The sequence below is a fragment of the Nomascus leucogenys genome, chromosome 2 (assembly GCF_006542625.1).
Source record: "Nomascus leucogenys isolate Asia chromosome 2, Asia_NLE_v1, whole genome shotgun sequence".
Taxonomy (NCBI): domain Eukaryota; kingdom Metazoa; phylum Chordata; class Mammalia; order Primates; family Hylobatidae; genus Nomascus; species Nomascus leucogenys.
In genome coordinates, this window is record NC_044382.1 from 52,432,719 (window position 1) to 52,453,575 (window position 20,857).

The 20,857-nt window shown below is 47.6% G+C and overlaps 1 protein-coding gene across 3 annotated transcripts in view; it reads left to right on the forward strand.

The window, feature by feature from the left end:
* RANBP10 (RAN binding protein 10) overlaps positions 1-20,857 on the forward strand; it is an 86,063-nt gene that overhangs the window by 24,011 nt on the left and 41,195 nt on the right. For all 3 annotated transcript variants that reach the window (XM_003262901.4, XM_030795216.1, XM_030795223.1), the window contains one exon: positions 13,720-13,772. In XM_003262901.4, the coding sequence (XP_003262949.3) occupies positions 13,720-13,772 (53 nt within the window). The remainder of the gene's footprint in view (positions 1-13,719; positions 13,773-20,857) is intronic.

Genomic DNA, 20,857 nt, shown 5'->3' on the forward strand with positions numbered 1-20,857 from the left:
CTTTCCTTTTTACTTTATTTTTTCCCTTCCTTCCCTCCCTCCCTTCTTTCTTTCTCTTTCTTTCTTTCTTTCTTTCTTTCTTTCTTTCTTTCTTTCTTTCTTTCTTTCTTTCTTTCTTTCTTTCCCTTCTCTTCTCTTCTCTTCTCTTCTCTTCTCTTCTCTTCTCTTCCTCTCTTCTCTTCTCTTCTCTTCCTTTTTTATTTTTGAGACCGAGTCTTGCTCTGTTGCCCAGGATGGAATGCAGTGGCACGATCTCGGCTCACTGCAACCTCCTCTTCCAGAGTTCCAGTGATTCTCCTGCCTCAGCCTCCCAAGTAGCTAGGATTACAGGCACCTGCCACCACGCCTGGCTACTTTTTTTGTATTTTTAGTAGAGATGGGGTTTCACCATGTTGGCCAGGTTGGTCTCAAACTTCTGACCTCAGGTGATCTGCCCGCCTCAGCCTCCCAAAGTGCTGAGATTATAGGCGTGAGCCACTGCGCCCAGCCTATTTTTTTTTTTTTTAAGTGCCACTGGGCCAGTGCCAGATTTTTGGCCCAGGGCCTTACCTCTTATATTTAGATCATTTTCTTTTCTTTTTTTTTTTTTAAGACGGAGTTTTGCTCTTGTCACCGAGGCTGGAGTGCAATGGTGCAGTCTTGGCTTACTGCAACCTCCGCCTCCCAGGTTCAAGCAATTCTCCTGCCTCAGCCTCCTGAGTAGCTGGGATTATAGGCATACACTACCATGCCAGGTTAATTTTTTTGGGGGGGGACAGAGTTTCACTCTTGTGGCTCAGGCTGGAGTGCAATGGCTTGATCTCGGCTCACCACAACCTTTGCCTCCCAGGTCCAAGTGATTCTGCTGCCTCAGCCTCCGGAGTAGCTGGGATTAGAGGCATGGGCCACCACGCCTGGCTAATTTTGTATTTTTAGTAGAGACGGGGTTTCTCCATGTTGGTCAGGCTGGTCTCAAACTCCCGACCTCGGGTGATCCTCCCGCCTTGGCCTCCCAAAGTGCTGGGATTACAGGCGTGAGCCACCAGGCCCGGCCTAATTTTGTATTTTTAGTAGAGACGGAGTTTCACCATGTTGGTCAGGTTGGTTTCAAACTCCTGACCTCAAGTGATCCACCCGCCTTGGGCTCCCAAAATACTGGGATTACAAGCGTGAGCCACCTCTCCCAGCCTCTGCCTGATTTTCTTGTGTTGAACCACCCTTGCCTTTCTGGGATAAATCCCATTTGGTTGTGGTATATAATCCTTTTAATATACTGTTGGATTTGGTCTGCTACTATTCTGTTGAGGATTTTTGCATCTATATTCCTCTATATTGCTCTATAACTTTCTTTTCCTTTGATGTCTTCTTTTTTTTTTTTTTGAGACGGAGTCTCCGTCACCCAGGCTGGAGTGCAGTGGCGCAGTCTCAGCTCACTGCAACCTCCACCTTCCAGGTTCAAACACTTCTCTGCCTCAGTCTCCCGAGTAGCTGGGATTATAGACGCCCGCCAGCACGCCCAGCTAATTTTTTTGTATTTTTAGTAGAGATGGGGTTTTACCATCTTGGCTAGGCTGGTCTTGAACTCCTGACCTTGTGATCCGCCTGCCTTGGCCTCCCAAAGTGCTGGGATTATAGGTGTGAGCCACCGCACCCAGCCTGATGTCTTCTTAGTGGCTTTTTGATTGCTGTTCCAGGATCTTCCTCATCTTGGGTTTGCATTTGGGCACTGCACATTTACAATGTGCACAGACATTTTTCTGTGAAGAATTGAAGTCTCTAGGTCAAAGCTGGGAAGTTGCTTAGGAGCCTTTGGTTTAACCTTTCCTCTTCTAATAAGGAACCTGATATGTGGGTTGAAATCTGGCCGGGCGCGGTGGCTCACGCTTGTAATCCCAGCACTTTGGGAGGCTGAGGTGGGCGGATCACGAGGTCAGGAGATCGAGACCACGGTGAAACCCCATCTCTACTAAAAATACAAAAAATTAGCTGGGCGTGGTGGCGGGCGTCTGTAGTCCCAGCTACTCGGAGAGGCTGAGGCAGGAGAATGGCGTGAACCCGGGAGGCGGAGCTTGCAGTGAGCCGAGATTGCGCCACTGCACTCTAGCCTGGGCGACACAGCGAGACTCCGTCTCAAAAAAAAAAAAAAGAAAGAAATCTAAGACCCATAGTCTTGAATTAGGCCGGAGTGTCTGTGACCAGCCTTTCAGAGTCAAGGGTGTTGTGTTTGGAGCCCTGCTGTGAAGTGTTCTTGTCACCTCAGAACTCTTCAGGAGGCAGGAGGGGAAGTCAGACTTGTTGCCAAAGGGGTTCTCTGTGCAAGGTTCTCAAACTTGCTATCAGGACTGGGTGGTAGAGTACAGTAAAGGGGTCGTCTCCTTCCTGTGGCCTTATACATATCTGGGAGGTGTGAGAGTCAGGTGGCCCTGGTTTCTAAACTTCTGTCCTCTGTCCACCACCAGGCCTGCCTGGGTCGCAGAAGAAACTCTAGTCAGTTGGAGCTGTGCTAAGTCTGTCTCACTGCAGCAGGGTCTCCTGCGTGTGTGCTCTGTGCCCAGCTTGGGACATACTAGGTGCCATATGAGCCGGAGCCACAGTGCCTCTGCTCAGCAAGGATTTTGACTGTTTCTGAAGCTGTACTGTTGTGATGCAGCCTCTGCCCTTCTGTCAAGACTTGGGGTGCTAGGTGGACCAAGTTGCTGACTGTGAAAGCCACGTTTCCTAATGTGTCCGCCATCACTGAAATGTCCTGGGGTGATCCAGAGAGTCTGATGAGTGAGAGCCAAAAACCTTTGCAGTATGTAGCCATTACTCTTAAAAGTGGCTTTTAAGAGATGGCTCTTAAAAGTGATTTTTGGCCCAGCACGGTGGCTTATGCCTGTAATCCCAGCACTTTGGGAAGCCAAGCTCGGCGGATTACATGAGGTCAGGAGTTGACCAGCCTGGCCAACATATAGTGAAACCCTATCTCTACTGAAAAATACAAAAATTAGTTGGGTGTGGTAGCGCACACGTTGTAGTCCCAGCTACTTGGGAAGTTGAGGCAGGAGAATTGCCTGAACCTGGGAGGCAGAGGTTGCAGTGAGCCAAGATCGGGGCACTGCACTCCAGCCTGGGTGACAGAGCAAGACTTCGTCTCTAAAAAAAATAATAAAATATATAATAAAATAATTGGCTGGGTGCGGTGGCTCACACTTGTAATCCAAGCATTTTGGGAGGCCGAGGCAGGCTGATTGCTTGAGCTCAGGGGTTCAAGACTAGCCTAGGCAACAGGGCATATCCCCGTCTCTGAACTACCCAGGTGTGGTGGCACTCACCTATGGTCCCAGCTATTCAGGGGGCTGAGGTGGGAGGATGGCTTGAGCCTGGGAGGCAGAGGTTGCAGTGAGCAAGATCTCACCACTGCACTCCAGCTTGGGAGACAGAGTGAGACCCTGTCCCAAATAGAAAATAAAAATAGAAAATAAAATTTAAAAATTGTAAAAAGTAATTTGTGTTAGTTGTAGAAAATCTGGAAAAGCAAAGAGAAAAGGGAATCCAAGAGGACTGGACTGTGCTTGCAGCTCTCCACGTGACTGCAGGATTTCAGCAGACTTGCTCGGGTGGCAGGGCTGGGTGGACCCCCCTTGCGCAGGTGGCAGCATGAACTCCCTGCCAGTTGCAGTGGATGGTGGGAGCTTCTGGGTGGACTCGTGAGTGTGGACAGCTGTGGGCCTTTGCTGCCTGCTTCCAGGTGCGGTTGCTTCTTCTCTATCTTGTGTTCTGGTGGATCTCGACTCCACTTGGCCCAAGCAGTGCCTATTTGCTGCCCTCTTCTCCCTTGAGCTAGATAGGGCAGGACAGCTGTTCTCATATCTCCACCTTGCATTGTGGTTTTGGCAGGCAAGGGTAGGAACTGAAGTTACAGGCCTAGTCATGGCCTCACTGCCACGAAGAGCTTGTCTGTTGCCTCTCTGTGCTTCCTGTCTCACCTCTGGCATGATATTTTTTCTCCACTTTGCTGCCATTTAGAAGAAAGGAGTAAATCAGATGGCTTTACCTTACTTTCACTTGTGTCGTAGCATAAATAATTCCCTCTCCCCAGCCCTTTAAATATATCCTGCAGTTAGAAAAGAAGGCCCTGGTAGAGAATTGCTGGGAGCTAAGCTACTCTATCTATTCCAGTCACCTGCTCCGGGAGTAAAAGCCCTTGTTGCTGCCCTCCCTCCCAGGCTGACCTAGGCAGGCTGTATCTGTGAGTGTTTCTAGTATAGCCTGGCCCATTACCAACAAGGAAGCAAATATTCACCTCATTTCTCCTTGGTAATCTCAAGTAAACAGGCGTTTGTTTTAGATGTTCTAAGATCCAGGCCTTCCAGAATGGCCTCATTTCCTTACCAGATCCTGATGCTGGAAGATCCTCCAGTGTATGAATGAATGGACAAAGTGGGGTTGTCCCGTCATCCACCTTCAGCCCCAGGCACTGCGCCCAGGTGCTCCTTTGTCTGATCCTGTTGAATGGCTACACTGGGGGCTCTCCAGCCTCAAGGTAATAGCTGATAAAGCAGGCTCTGAGAGCACATGGGACATGCCAGTGGGCATGTGTTGAACTCAGTGGCGGAGGTGAGATTGGAGTGTGGGATTGTCAACTGTATTTGCTCCTTGGAGCTATGTTCTGAGATGTGTGTGCATGGCATCAATGCCAGGCTTAGGGAGCACAGCTGGAGAATGGCTGCTGCTAACTCTGGCTGAGTACTTTGGCTCCAGTATTTCCAAGTGGGTCTCAGAGAATTGACCTTTCCTTGGTACCTGGTTGTGCTAGGCAGTGTCTTAGGCTTCTGTAGCCCCTCCCCCATGCAATAAATTAACTGTGTTGTAAAGAGCACTTGCCTGTCTCCACATCATCTCACTGTTTCTGTCCCGCCCTTGTCATCTTCCATGGGAATGACTCTGGAAGTGTCCAGTTTTGGTTCTTCAGTCCATTTTTCAAATATCAGCTGTTTGATCAGCTGTGCCCTTTCTTTTTTTTAGAGACAGAGGTGGTCTTGTTATGTTGTCTAGGCTGGTCTTGCACTCCTGGCTTCCAATGATCTTCCTGCCTTGGCCTCCCAAGTAGCTGGGATTATAGGCTGAAGCCACCATCCCCAGCTTAGCCCCTTCTGTGGCTTCCCATTTACCTCTCATGAAGTTCAGACTCCTTAAGCTGGCATGCAGGCTGTGCAGGCACAGCCCATTTCCTGATCCAGCTGTCTGTCTTTCTGGGTCTGCCCAGACTGTAACCCAGTCACACTGAACTTCTGTTAGTTCCCTGACCATGTGGCTGCTTTCTTGCCTCTATGCCTTTTCACATTCTGCTGTGTTTTTTTTGTTTGTTTGTTTGTTTGTTTTTTGAGACGGAGTCTCGCTTTGTTGCCAGGCTGGAGTGCAGTGGCGCAATCTCGGTTCACTGCATTCTCCGTCTCCTGGGTTCAAGTGATTCTCCTGCCTCAGCCTCCCGAGTAGCTGGGACTACAGGCACCCGCCACCACGCCCAGCTAATTTTTGTATTTTTAGTAGAGATGGGGTTTCATTATGTTGGCCAGGATAGTCTCGATCTCTTGACCTCGTGATCCACCTGTCTCGGACTCCCAAAGTGCTGGGATTACTGGCGTGAGCCACCGTGCCTGGCCCACATTCTGCTATTTCTGCGTGGACCATGATCCTCTTTCTCCTGTCATCTACTTTACCAGGCCTTGGGTCAGCCTTCACTTCCTGAGGGAATTCCCCACTTTGAGTCAGCACACCTTGACTCTCTGGCTTGCCCTGACTTGACATTAGAACTGTTGGAGGGCAAGGATTGAGCCCAGGCCCCCACTCTTATGTCCCCAGCACCATACTGGGTACAGGGCATTTTTGTTGATGACATGAATGACTGGAAGAACCTCTGTGAAAAGAAATTTATCACACCTGTTTTTACTGAATTAATGTTAGCAAGGACCCAAGAGCTCCTAATAACTCAGCCATATTCAAGTGCCTCCAGAGATCAATAGAGGAAAGGTAGTATCAGTGGCCTCCTATGGGGATTCTTCCTGTTCCATAGATGCAAAGATACTGCAGTATGTGTACAAAAGAATGAGTTTGAGGTTTTTGTTATGCCCGTTCCTTATTTTTTTTGTCTCATTCTTGGCAGCTCAAAGGGTACAAAGTGGTATCTCGCTGTGTTTTGTTTTTTTTTTTCTTTGAGACAAGGTCTGGCTCTGTCACCCAGGCTGGAGTGCAGTAGTGCCATCTCAGCTCACTGCAACCTCCACCCACCCCAGGCTCAAGCCATCCTCCCACCTCGGCCTCCTGAGTAGCTGGGACTACAGGTATGCACTACCATGTCTGGTTAATTTTTGTATTTTTTGGTGGAGACAGGGTTTCACCATTTTGCCCAGGCTGATCTCGAACTCCTGGTCTCAAACAATCAGCCCTCCGTGGCCTCCCAAAGTGCTGGGATTATAGGCATGAGCCACTGCACCCAGACTATTTTTATTTTATTTTTCTTTTGAGACAGTGTCTCACTTTGTCATCCAGGCTCTGGAGTGCAATGGCACAAGGCACTGCAGCCTCGACTTCCTGGGCCTCAAGCTGTGCTCCCATCTCAGCCCCTCAAGTAGCTGAGACTACAGACAAGCACCACCATGCCCAGCTGATTTTTATATTTTTTGTAGAGATGGAGTTTTGCCATGTTGCTCAGGCTGGTCTTGAACTCCTGAGCTCAAGCAATCCCATCTGCCTCGGCCTCCCAAAGTGCTAGAATTACAGGCATGAGCCACTGTGCTCGGCCTCACTGTAGTTTTGATTTGCATTTCCATAGCGATAGTGATGGTGAGCATCTTTTCAGGTACTTGCTGGCCACGTGTACACCTTCTTTAGGGAAACATCTACTCAAGGCCTTTGCCCCTCTCATTTTTTAGAGATGGGGTTTTGCTATGTTGCCCAGGCTAGTCCCAAACTCCTGGGCTCAAGCTATCCTCCTGCCTCAGCCTCCCACATTGCTGGAAATACAGGTGCACACCACTATTCCTAGCTAAAAGTTTTAAAGTTTGATAAAGTTTATTTTATCTATGTTTTCTCTTGTTGCCTGTGCTTTTGTCCAAGAAATTATTGCCAAATGCAATGTCATGAAGCTTGCTTTCTATGTCTTTTCCTGAGAGTTGAAGTTTTAGCTCTTATGATTAGGTCTTTGATCCATTTTGAGTTGATTTTTATATATGGTGTAATGTAAGCGAAGAACTTTCTTCTTCTTTTTTTATTTTAGACAGAGTTTCGCTGTTGGTGCCCGGGCTGGAGTGCAGTGGTGCGATCTTGGCTTAACTGCAACCTCCGCCTCCTGGGTTCAAGCGATTCTCCTGCTTCAGCCTCTCAAGTAGCTGTGATTACAGGCATGCGCCACTATGCCCGGCTAATTTTGTATTTTTAGTAGAGACGGGGTTTCTCCACATAGGTCAGGCTGGTCTTGAACTCCCAACCTCAGGTGATCCACCCACCTTGGCCTCCCAAAGTGCTGGGATTACAGGTGTGAGCCACCGCACCTGGCTAAACTTTATTCTTTTGTTTGTGATTATCCAGATGTCCCAGCATTATTTGTTGAAAAAACTGTCATTTCCCCATCTAATGGTGTTGGCATCTTTGTTGAAATCAGTTGACTATACACGTGAGGGTTTATTTCTGGGATCTCTATTCTATTCCTTGGACTGTACGTCTATCTTTATGCGAGTCTTAAACTGATTTGATTATTGTAGCTTTGTAGTAAGTTTTGAAATCAGAAAGTGTAAGCCCTCCAACTTTGTTCTTTTTGAAGATTGTTTTGACTGTTTCTGTCTCTTGAGATTCCATATGGATTTTTCTATTTCTGTGAAAAACATAATTGGGATTTTGATAGGGATGGCCTTGAATCTGTATATCACTTTGGGTAGTATTGACATCTTAACAATAGTGAGTCTTCTAATCAGTGAACAGAGGATGTCTTTCCATTTATTTGTGTCTGTAATTTCCTTCATCAACATTTTATAGTTTTTAGTGTCTTTAGCCTCCTTGGTTAAGTTTTTTTACTTTTTTTTTTTTTTTTTTTTGAGACTGAGTCTTGCTTTGTTGCCCAGGCTGGGGTGCAGTGGCGTGATCTCAGCTCACTGCAAGCTCAGCCTCCTGGGTTCACGCCGTTCTCCTGCCTCAGCCTCCCCCGTAGTTGGGACTACAGGCCCCCGCCACCACGCCCGGCTAAATTTTTGTATTTTTAGTAGAGACGGAGTTTTACCATGTTAGCCAGGATGGTCTCAATCTCCTGATCTCGTGATCCGCCCACCTCAGCCTCCCAAAGTGCTGGGATTATAGGCGTGAGCCACCGCGCCCAGCCAACTTTATTTACTTTTAAGTATTTGTTTTCTTTTTTTTGGGCGGGAGATGGAGTTTTGCTCTTGTACCCCAGGCTAGAGTGCAATGCTGCCATCTGGGCTCACTGCAACTTCCACCTCCCGGGTTCCAGCAATTCTCCTGCCTCAGCCTCCTGAATAGCTGGGATTACAGGCATGTGCCACCACGCCCAGCTAATTTTTGGATTTTTAGTAGAGATGGGTTTTCACCATGTTGGTCAGGCTGGTCTTGAACTCCTGACCTCGTGATCCACCTGCCTCAGCCTCCCAAAGTGCTAGGATTACAGGCGTGAGCCACCGTGCCCAGCTTAAGTATTTTATTCTTTTGATGCTATTGGAAATGGAATTGTTTTCTCAATTTTTTTTTGATTGTTCATTGTTAGTGTGTAGCAACACAACTGAAAAGTGAGAAATAGGGTAACTTATTAGTTCTTTTTTTTTTCTTTTTCTTTTTTTTACTTTTTTTTTTTTTTTTTTGAGACAAGGTCTTGCTCTGTCACCCAGGCTGGAGTGCAGTGGCTTGATCTCGGCTCATTGCCACTTCTGCCCCTAGGTTCACGTGATTCTCCTGCCTTGGCCTCCCGAGTAGCTGGGATTACAGGCGCCCACCACCATGCCCGGCTAATTTTTGTATTTTTAACAGAGACGGGGTTTCACCACATTGGCCAGGCTGATCTTGAACTCCTGACCTCAGGTGATCTGCCTGTCTTAGCTCCCAAAGTGCTGGGATTACAGGCATGAGCCACCGCACCTGGCCAATTCTTTTTTTTTTTTTTTTTTTGGAGATGGAGTCTGTGTCTGTTGCCCAGGCTGGAGTGCAGCGGCCTGATCTCAGCTCAAAGCAACCTCTGTCTCCCAGGTTTAAGCAATTCTTCTGCCTCACCCTCCCAAGTAGCTGGGTTTACAGCCGTGTTCCACCACACCTGGCTAATTTTTTTATATTTTATTAGAGATTGGTTTTCACCATGTTGGTCAGGCTGGTCTTGAACCTCCTGACCTCAGGTGATCTGCCGACCTCGGCCTCCCAAAGTGCTGGGATTACAGGCGTGAGCTACCGCACCCAGCCCTGCACCTGGCCAATTATAATTTTTTTTTTTTTTTGAGATGGAGTCTTGCTCTGTTGCTCAGGCTGGAGTGCAGTGGTGTGATCTCGGCTCACGCCAGCTCCGCCTCCCGGGTTCATGCCATTCTCCTGCCTCAGCCTCCCGAGTAGCTGGGACTACAGGCGCCCACCACCACGCCTGGCTAACTTTTTTATTTTTAGTGGAGACGAGGTTTCACCATGTTAGCCAGGATGGTCTCGATCTCCTGACCTTGTGATCCGCTCGCCTGGGCCTCCCAAAGAGTTGGGATTACAGGCGTGAGCCAGCGTGCCCAGCAAGTTTTTTGTTTTGTGCAATCTTTAGGGTTTCCCTTTCCTTTCCAGTTTTTTTTTTTTTTTGACACGGAGTCTCGCTCTGTCGCCCAGGCTGGAGTGCAGTGACGCAATCTCGGCTCACTGCAAGCTCCGCCTCCCGGGTTCATGCCATTCTCCTGCCTCAGCCTCTCCGAGTAGCTGGGACTACAGGCGCCCGCCACCACGCCCGGCTAATTTTTTTGTATTTTTTGTAGAGATGGGGTTTCACCGTGATCTCGATCTCCTGACCTCGTGATCCACCCGCCTCGGCCTTTTTTTTTTTTTTTTAGACGGGGTCTCACTCTGTCACCCAGTGGCACAATCTTGCTTACTGCAGTCTTGATCTCCTGGGCTCAGGTGATCTTCCCACCTCAGTCTTCTAAGCAGCTGGAATTACAGGTGCACTTCACCATGCCCACCTAATTTTTTGTAGAGACAGGATATCACCATGTTGCCCAGGCTGGTCTCGAACTCCTGGGCTCAAGCGATCCTCCTGCTTCAGCCTCCCAAAATTCTGGGATTACAGGCATGAGCCACTGCACCTGGCAAGGTTTTCTACCTATGGTAACGTGTCATCTGTGAACAGAGATAGTTTTCCTTTCCAATTTGGATGACTTTCATTCCTTTTTCTTGTCTAATTACATCATCTAGAACTCCCAATACTGTCTTGAATAGAAGTGGTGAAAGCAGGCATCTTAGATGAAAGGCTTTCAGTCTTCCACCATTGAGTATGATGTTAGCTGTGGGGTTTTTCTAAATTTATTTTTTGAGGCGGAGTCTCTCTTTGTCACCCAGGCTGGAGTGCAGTGGCCTGATCTTGGCTCACTGCAACCTCGGCCTCCAGGGTTCAAGCGATTCTCCTGCCTCAGTTCCCTGGTAGCTGGGATTACAGGCGTGTGCCACCACACCCTGCTAATTGTATTTTTAGTAGAGACGTGTTTCACCATGTTGGCCAGTCTGGTCTCGAACTCCAGACCTCAAGTGATCCACCTGCCTCGGCCTCCCCAAATGTTGGAATTACAGGTGTGAGCCACTGCACCCAGCCAGGTTTTTCATATATGACCTTTGTTGTGTTAAGGTAGTTTCCTTTTATTCCTACTTTCTTGAGTGTTACTGACATGTAATTTAACATGCTATACAAGTACATTTAAAGTGTACAATTCAGTGTTTTTTAGTATAGTCACAGGGTCTGCTTTGTTTCTCTCAGATTGTTGGATGATAGTCTTCAAGTTTATGAAGAGTTTCTGGAAGATAGAAGAGTGCATCTTTTGGTAGCTTTAAAACACCATGCTTTTGGAAAAGACTTAATGTCACCCAGTATTTGAAGAGTGGGGGCTTATTCTCCTTGAACCCTGACTCAGCTGTGACCTCATTGGAATATGCAACCTGGGCTCCTGTGGGGCTGCTCCCTGTGTCATTGACACCTGGAGGTGGAATGGTGCCCAAATGTGGGTGTCAGCTTCCTCTGGCTGCTCTCCCCTTAGACAGTCCACTCAGATTCTCAAGTTGAGGCAGGGGTTTGTATAGAGGTTCCCGAGCCATCCACTAATAAACACCATCTTACCTGTGGAGCAGAGTCTGTAGGAAGGTGTTTAGGGCTAGCTGCTGGAGAAGGGAGAGGCTTCTCCTATGGGGAGGCCTAAGCAAGTTGTGTTTTGAGCACAGGTGCTTTAGTGATTCCCCATTCCCATAGAATGTTGTGGAACCAGAGCCCTGTTGCAGCGACCAAGCATAAGTCTTCTTGAGTGACCTTTGACCTCCCCCTTTGCACATGTGCTCCAAACATAAACCCTTACCTAGTGTCAGGAAGCCTATGTGCTGGGGATGGGATGACATGTGGTGTTGGGCATAGCCCCAGGCCCCTCTGAACAGGGCATGGTGAGTGGCTGTTGTCTAAATCAGGGAAAGCCCTGACTGTGTTGCACTTGTGCCTGTTGGACTGCTGACTGCAGGGCAGCTGGGGTCGTTTGCTGCTTGGTCAGCTGAGGTACTGAAGGAATGGAGACTGACTTTTGGCAGCCTCTGCCATGTAAAGTTAGGAAGCTGATTATTTGGGCTGCAGATTTTCTGGAAAAATGTGCAAGTTTTAATCTAATGGGAATTCTGCCAGCAGGCTAAGACAGCTTCTGCTCCTGATGGTCCTTGAAGCTAGCCCCTCTGGCAGGAGGTGGCAGGCAGTTTGTGTGTTTCTGGGAATGACTGAGCAGTCCTGTCCAGCTACAAGCTATATTGGTTCATGTCTTTGACCTTTAAGGATCCAACTCTGTCTCAAATGCTGCTTAAAACAAAGCAGAAGACAAGTTCCGAACCATGAAACTCCCTCTTTGAAGTCCTGTTCCTTCTGCTTTGCTCCTTTCCCTTCTCTACCTTTTTCCCTAAGCCATGTAGGCCAAGTTGTCAGGGCCATATGTTGGGTTGTATCCTTTCCTGGTTCCTGCCCAGCATGATTGGGATAGCTGATTTCAGAGGCAAGTGAGTAAGTCAGAGCCTTCCCTCCCTGCCTGATCCTTTATTTTGGTAGTAGAGGCTGCTCCCCCAAATATAGTGGTGCAGCAACCCAGAGAAAGGCAAAAGGGCATTTACTGCCAATAAAGGACTGGCAGGGGCAGTGTATTAGCCTTTTTTACATTACTATAAAGAAATACCTGAGACAGGGTAATTTATAAAGAAAAGAGGTTTAATTGGCTCACAATTCTACAGGCTTTACAGGAAGCATGGTGCCGGCAAAGGCCTCGGGAAGCTTACAGTCATAGTGGATGGTGACTAGGAGCCAGCATGTCACATGGCAACAACGGGAACAAGTTGAGGGGAGGTGCCATACTCTTTTAAACAACCAGATCTCACAGGAACATAGAACAAGAACTCGTTCATTACTGTGAGGACTGCCCCAAGACATTCATGAGGGATCTATCCCCATGATCTTAACACCTGCCACCAGGCCCCACCTCCAGCATTGGGGATTACATGTCTACATGAGATTTGGAGAGGACAAACATCGAAACCATATCATTCTACCCTGGCCCCCAAATTTCATGTCTTTCTCACATTGCAAAATACAATCATCCCTTCCCAGTAGTCCGCCAGAGTCTTAACTCATTCCAGCATTAACTTAAAAAGTCCCAAGTGCAAAGGTAAGATGGTATTTATTAGTAGATGGCTTGGGAGCCTCTGCCTCAACTTGAGAATCTGAGTGGATTGTCTAAGGGGAGAGCAGCCAGAGGAAGCTGACACCTACATTTGGGTGCCATTCTACCTCCAGGTGTCAATGACACAGGGAGCAGCCCCACAAGAGCCCAGGTTGCATACTCCAATGAGATCACGGCTGAGTCAGAGTTCGAGGAGAATAAGCCCCACTCTTCAAAGAGTGGGAGGAGTGAGGGGGTATCTGGGGGCCTCACACATCACTACTCCCAGCTTCGTGTGGTTTGGGAGGCCAACGTGAATGCATGCGGGGAAGGTAATGAATTTTGAGACCCAGAGAACAAGCTCTGTTTGAGCAGTCTTGATTGATGATCCTATATAGATCCAACATGGCTTTACCATGTCCTGGTCTTTGGTGCAGACTGTGTTGTCCCTATGGAACAACCGTGCATTGCTCTGTAAGGCACTACCTAGGATTGAGATACTTTAGGCACATCTTAGGAATAGATTCTGTGCCTTAGCTACAGCCAGAATGCCAAAGGACTGGAAGCCATGAATTCATGACACTTTTCTCTGAAATTGAAGCCAGTGGTTCATAGTGACACACACACACACAACTTTCTCTTTCTTTAGCTGGGTGAGGCACTAAGATGCTTTCCATTAGCAAATCAAAATGTCAGGTTTCTCCAAGAACCATTAGTATGTTATAAGAGCCTCTACATTCATTGCTTTTCTCATTTTTCTGTCTTTTACCAATAAATGTTTGAGAAGGGAGATGCATGAGCATTTGCTAACCAAGAATTTTGTGTTTTTTTTTTTTTTTTTTTTTTGAAGTTACATGGGAATAGGACTCTCGGCTCAAGGCGTCAACATGAACAGACTTCCTGGTGAGTCACTGTTTAAGAGAACATTTGTTCTGCTCTCCTGATCCAACTGGCGTTGAGAGTCATGGTGGTAGCAGAGAGGCTGGGGAGGACTTTGTTTGCTAGCTGCCTACCTCAAGCCATGCCACTGGTTGGAGGATCCTGAAAGGTAGCCCTTGGGCCAGGATGGTGTGCATTTCCATTCCAAAAATTAATTGACAAGTGATTGTCATTAATGGAATTTGAACTGTTTGCCATCAAAGTCAACTGACCTGAGTTTGCTCCAGGTAGGGATACGCCTCAGTAGCCCTTGCTCCCATTGGCCTTGCTGAGCAGACTCAGGCATGTACTGGGAGGAAGACTGCTGCCAACCTTGGCTCCTTTGTTACTTCATCGTGTTAAAGATCTAAGTTTTTGGCTGGGCGCAGCGGCTCACGCCTGTAATCCCACTTTGGGAGGCTGAGGTGGGCGGATCACCTGAGGTCAGGAGTTCAAGACCAGCCTGGCTAACATGGTGAAACCCTGTCTCTACTAAAAATAAAAAATTAGTGTGGTGGCACACACCTGTAGTCTCAGCTACTTGGGAGGTGGAGGCAGGAGAATCGCTTGAACCTGGGAGGTGGAGGTTGCAGTGAGCTGAGATTGTGCCACTGCACCCCAGCCTGAGCAACAGGGTGAGATTCCTTCTCAAAAAAAAAAAAAAAAAAGATAAAAGTTTTTAAGTGACCTCCCACATGGAATGTGATTGAAGCAGTTTATCTTTATTTTATTTATATTTATTTATATATATATATATATATATATATTTGAGACAGGGTCTCACTCTGTAACCCAGGCTGGGTAACACGATGAAGTGGAGTGGAGAAAAGAGACTTTTATGAGCTTTTTTTTTGTTTTGTTTTTGGAGACAAGGTCTCATTCTGCTGCCCAGGCTGGAGTGCAGTGGCATGATCATGGCTCACTGCAGTCTTGACCTTCCATGCTCAAGTGATTCTCCCACCTTATTCTCCCCTTTAACTGGCACTGCAGGTACAAGCTACCATACCCGGCTAATTTTTCACTTTTTGTAGAGGTGGGGTCTCACCGCGTTGCCCCAGCTGGTCTCGAACTGCTGCGTTCAAGCAGTCCTTCTGCCTCAGTCTCCCAAAGTATTAGGATTACAGGCATGAGCCAGCCTGCCTGGTAGGGACTCTTTTTTTTTTTTTTTTTTTTGAGACAGAGTCTTGCTCTGTCGCCCAGGCTGGAGTGCAGTGGTGAGATCTCGGCTCACTGCAAGCCAAGCTCTGCCTCCTGGGTTGACGCCATTCTCCTGCCTCAGCCTCTGGAGTAGCTGGGATTACAGGTGTGCCACCACGCCCGGCTCATTTTTTTTGTATTTTTAGTAGAGACGGGGTTTCACCATATTAGCCAGGATGGTCTTGATCTCTTAACCTCGTGATCTGCCTGCCTTGGCCTCCCAGAGTGCTGGGCTTACAGGCCAAAAGAGCCACTGCACTCGGCTTTTTTTTTTTTTTTGAGACAGGGTTTTGCTTCGTTTCCCAGGTTGGAGTGCGGTAGCACAAACACTGCTCACTGCAGTCTTAACCTGCTGGGCTCAAGCGATCCTCCCACCTCAGCCTCCTAAGTAGCTGGGACTATAGGTACACGCCACCACCCCCAGCTAGTTTTTTTGTATTTTTAATAAAGACAGGGTTTTGCCTGATTGCCCAGGCTCATCTAGAACTCCTGAGCTCAAGCAGTCCAACCATCTTGGCCTCCCAAAGTGCTGAGATTACAGGCATGAGCCACTGTTCCTGGCCGGGGACTCTTTAGGTACCAATTTGGAATCATCTGTAGGATATATTGGGAAATTAAAAATATAAAGCATGGAGGCCGGGCACGGTGGCTCATGCTTGTAATCCCAGCACTTTGGGAGGCTGAGGCGGGCGGATCACAAGGTCAGGAGATTGAGAGCACGGTGAAACCCCATCTCTACTAAAAATACAAAAAAATTAGCCGAGCGTAGTGGCGGGCGCCTGTAGTCCCAGCTACTCGGAGAGGCTGAGGCAGGAGGATGGCGTGAACCCGGGAGGCGGAGCTTGCAGTGAGCCGAGATTGCGCCACTGCACTCTAGCCTGGGCGACAGAGCGAGACTCTGTCTCAAAAAAAAAAAAAAAAAAAAAAAAAATATATATATATATATATAAAGCATGGAAATATATGATGTGCTACCAAATGTGTAAAAAAGAAAACAAACATATCTGTATTTACTCATACATGTATAGATCATCTTTGGAAAGCTACAGAAAAACTTGTAATATTGGCTGTTCCTTGGGAAGGGATGGGTGGCGGGAGCCAGGACTGAGAAAGAAAAATTTTCGCTTACGAGCCTTTGGAATATTCTTTCTTGTGAATATGTTATCTGTTTTAAAAATATAAATAAAATTAAAACTAAATAAACTAAAGCAATGGCCCTGTATCAGGAAACCCTCCTGTTTGTCTTTTAGGTAGTCTTAGGATGTGGCCTGTTACACCATGTGTTGGACTTAGTATTCTTTGCTTCATATGTTCTTTTTTTATTTAAAGACAGGGTCTCACTTTGTTGCCCAGGCTGGAGTGCAGTGGTGTGAACATGGCTCACTGCAGCCTCAACCTTGCAGGCTCAAGCGATTCTCCCGCCTCAGCCCCCCAAGTAGCTGGGACTACCGGCACATGCCATCATGCTCAGCTAGTTTTTGTATTTTTTTTTTTTTTTTTTTTTTGAGACAGAGTCTCACTCTGTCACCCAGGCTTTAGTGAAGTGGCACGATCTCGGCTCACCACAACCTCCACCTCGCGGGTTCAAGCGATTCTCGTGCCTCAGCCTCCCCAGTAGTTGGGATTACAGGTGCACACCACCACACCTGGCTAATTTTTTGTATTTTTAGTAGAGACGGGGTTTTGCCATGTTGCCTAGGCTGGTCTCGAATTCCTGAGCTCAGTCAATCTGCCTGCCTCAGCCTCCCAAAGTGCTAAGATTACAACGTGAGCCACTGCGCCTGGCTATTTTTGTATTTTTTGTAGAGACAGGGTTTTGCCATGTTGCCCAGGCTAGTCTTGAACTGAGCTCAAGCAATCCACTCATCTTGGCCTCCCAAAGTGCTGGGATTACAAGTATGAGTCATCATGCGTAGCCGTATGTTCTTTTTTCTTTAATAAAAACCCTTTTTTTTTTTTTGAGACAAGGTCTTGCCCTGTTGCCCAGGCTGGGGGTTCAATGACATGATATGGTTCACTGCAACTTTGACCTCCCAGGCTTAAGTGATCCTCTCACCTTAGCTTCCTGAGTAGCTGGGACTACAGGTACACACCACCATGTCTGGTTAATTTTTAAAATTTTCTTGTAGAGGCAGGGCGCGGTGGCTCACGCCTGTCATCCCAGCACTTTGGGAGGCCGAGGCGGGTGGATCACAAGGTCAGGAGATCGAGACCATCCTGGCTAACACGGTGAAACCCCATCTCTACTAAAAATACAAAAAATTAGCCGGGCGCGGTGGCAGGTGCCTGTACTCCCAGATACTCGAGAGGCTGAGGCAGGAGAATGGCGTGAACCCGGGAGGCGGAGCTTGCAGTGAGCTGAGGCAGCGCCATTGCACTCCAGCCTGGGCGAAAGAGCGAGACTCCGTCTCAAAAAAAAAAAAAAAATTGTAGAGACAAGGTCTCCCTGTGTTGCCCAGGCAGGTCTCTAACTCCTGGGCTCAAGCAATCCTCTCATCTAGGCCTCCCAAAGTACTGGGATTACAGGTGCGAGTTACCGCGCCTGGCTTTTTGCTTTTTTTTTTTTTTTGAAACAGGGTCTCACTGTCGCCCAGCTTGGAGTATAGTGGAGTGGTCATGGCTCACTGCAGCCCTGAATTCATAGGCTCAAATGATCTTCCTGCCTCAGCCTCCCAAGTAGCTGGGACTACAGGTGTATACCACCATGCCTGCCTAGTAAAAACTGTTTTTGTGTCACCCATTGAGTTTGAGATCCACAGAGTGAAGTAGACGAGGTGAGAGGTGTTCAGAGTCTGCTGGGCTGATCTGAGTCTCTTTGAGATGGGACCATATGGAGCCAGCCTAGTCTGTTTCTCTTTTTCACAATATGAGACTTTTAACCTCTCTGGGCTGGTCTGAGGCCAGCTACTGGTCATGTCCTTTGACATTGCTAATATAAAGCTGTAGGAAAATCTATTTTCCTCATGGGTGCACCTCTGTTTGGCAAGAGAAAGGGGCCTAAGTGTTCAGTGGATATTGCACTTGTCTTTGTTTCAGTCTGCCTGCCAACTCCTGAGGGTTTTCCTTCCTGCCATATCTGATCATCTCCTTGATTGTCTTTAAGGTGGAAAGGAGGAATCAGATTGCATCTAGATAGCACTTCTCCCTGGGAAGGATGGATGCCCCTGGCTTTTCCAGAATACAGGGCTAGCCGGATGTCTGGACAGATCCAGCACAGGGCAGGCGGGAGGATGGAGTAAAGGGCACCCCTCTCAGGGGTGATAGTGGGCCTTTTTGTTAGTTTGTGTTCCTCTCAAGGAATACCTGAGGCTGGATCATTTATAAAGAAAAGAGTTTTATTTGGCTCATGATTCAGGGCTGTAGATGCCTAGCTCCAGCATCTGCTTCTGGTGAGGGCCTATGGAAGCTTAAAATCATGGTGGAATGGAAGGGGAGCTGGTGTATCACATGGCTAGAGGGAGTAGTGTGGGGGCAGGGGATACCAGACTCCTTTTCAAACAACCAGATCTCGTGTGAACTCATTACCGCCGGGAGGGCACCAAGCCATTCATGAGGGATGCTAGTGTAACCCAAACACCTCCCACCCACCAGGCTCCATTCCATCATTGAGAATCACATTTCAACAGGAGATTTGGAGGGGACAAACATCCAAACTGTATCAGGTTGCCGTTACTCATTGCAGTACTGGGTTTTGAAGATCGGAATCCCTTTTGTTGCTTTCCAGTTTCTGGGATCACTTTTCTATTTCTGGTGATGAGCATATATTTTGCAAAACTGAAAGCATTATCATTCATAAACAGAGATGAAGGTCTTGGTATTTTGGTGGGGAGGTGGGATGGAAGACGACAGCAGCTAAAGCCTTTCTGCCAGCCGCTGCTAATTTCCAAGAGGCTCTTGGTTGAGATGCAGGTCAATTGGATGGTTCAGATGTGTGGTTGGTAGGAGGGCAGTAGTGGTGGTGGCCTAGGCTGGGTCCAGATTTTGAGACTTTGATGTTTGTTTATTTATTTATTTATCTGAGGCAGGGTCTTACTCTATCTCCCAGGCTAGTGCAGTGGCACAGTCACAGCTCACTGCAGCCTCAACCTCCTGGGCCAAGTGCTCCTTCCACCTCAGCCTCCCAAGTAGTTGGTACTACAGGCATGTGCCACCATGCCTGACTAACTTATTTATTTAGACGGAGTCTCGCTCTGTTCCCCAGGCTGGAATGCAGTGGCACGATCTCAGCTCACTGCAAGCTCCGCCTCCTGGGTTCACGCCATTCTCCTGCCTCAGCCTCTCGAGTAGCTGAGACTACAGGGGCCCACCACCACACCCGGCTACTTTTTTGTATTTTTAGTAGAGATGGGGTTTCACCATGTTAGCCAGGATGGGCTTGATCTCCTGACCTCGTGATCCGCCCACCTCGGCCTCCCAAAGTGCTGGGACTACAGGCGTGAGCCACCGTGCCCAGCCCCGACTAATTTATTTATTTATTTTTTTGAGACGGAGTTTTGCTCTTGTTGCCCAAGCTGGAGTGCAATGGCACAATCTCGGCTCACCGCAACATCTGCCTCCCGGGTTCAAGCGATTCTCCTGCCTCAGCCTCCCAAGTGGCTGGGATCACAGGCACGCACCACCACGCCCAGCTAATTTTGTATTTTTAGTAAAGACAGGGTTTTCCCATGTTGGTCAGGCTGGTCTCGAACTCCCAACCTCAGGTGATTCACCCGCCTCGGCCTCCCAAAGTGCTGGGATTACAGGTGTGAGCCACCGCGCCTGGCCGACTAATTTATTTTTTAATGGTTTTTTTGTTTTTTTGTTTTTTTTTTGAGATGGAGTCTTGCTCTGTGACCCAGGTTGGGAGTGCAGTGCTGCAATCTTGGCTCAGTGCAACATCTGCCTCCTGGGCAAGTGATTCTCCTGCCTCAGCCTCCCAAAGTGCTGGGTTTACAGGCATGAGCTGCTATGCCCACCTAAGTTTGCTGTTTTGACTGATACTTACACATCTTTGTGCAAAGTCTTTGTTTTTGCTTCTTGTGCTATTTATGAGGGGTGTTAATGTTTTAATATAGTTAAGATGTTCAAGTTTATAGCCCTTACATTTTATTGTACTAGACTGTTTTTGGATTTCATTAGCAACATGCCTGTTTCTTTGATGGCCCTATCAATCAGACTTTTATTAAATGTTCCAAAATGTTCTACTGGCATTTCAGATTGATAATGTGTTGCATAAAATCTATGGATTAGTATGGGAAACCTCAATCTTACTGAAAATTTAGTCTTCCGAACCAGAAATGACATATGTCTGTTTATTTTTACATTGCTTTATTTAATTTATAGACAGGATCTCACTCTGTCCCCCATGCTGGGGTACAGTGGCACGATCGTAGCTCACTGTGACAGGATTGACAAGCCCTATGGGAAGTGATTCAGCTGGACTTGGTGTCTTAACAGTAGATTATTAGACTGCAGGCTATGAGTAGTGTGCCTCTAGAGTGTTCCTGATAATTTGTTCTAAGAATGCTTTTTATTAATAAAATGGCCTGGCAATGGCCATTTTATTATTATTTTTTTTCTCTGTTCTGGCTTGTCAGTACAATGGCCATTTTAGATGCTGAGTCTCAGTGTTGTTAGGAGCAAGTGGACAGAATGTGAGTTAAGCGGCCCTTATCTGAGTCAGCCCAAGAAAAGAGGTTAACTTAGAAATTCTACCCTTGGCCTGCCCAGCTGCTGCTGTCTTAGAAGTACTTAGTCTTTAGCCTTTTATGAGCCCTCGGAAGAGAGGCTTGGGACGAAGGAGAGGCCCAAGTGTGGTATTAAGCCCCTTTTCTTCTGGGACCTGATCTGGTTGAGTGTTTGAAACCAACAGGAACTGATGAGACTGGCCTGAG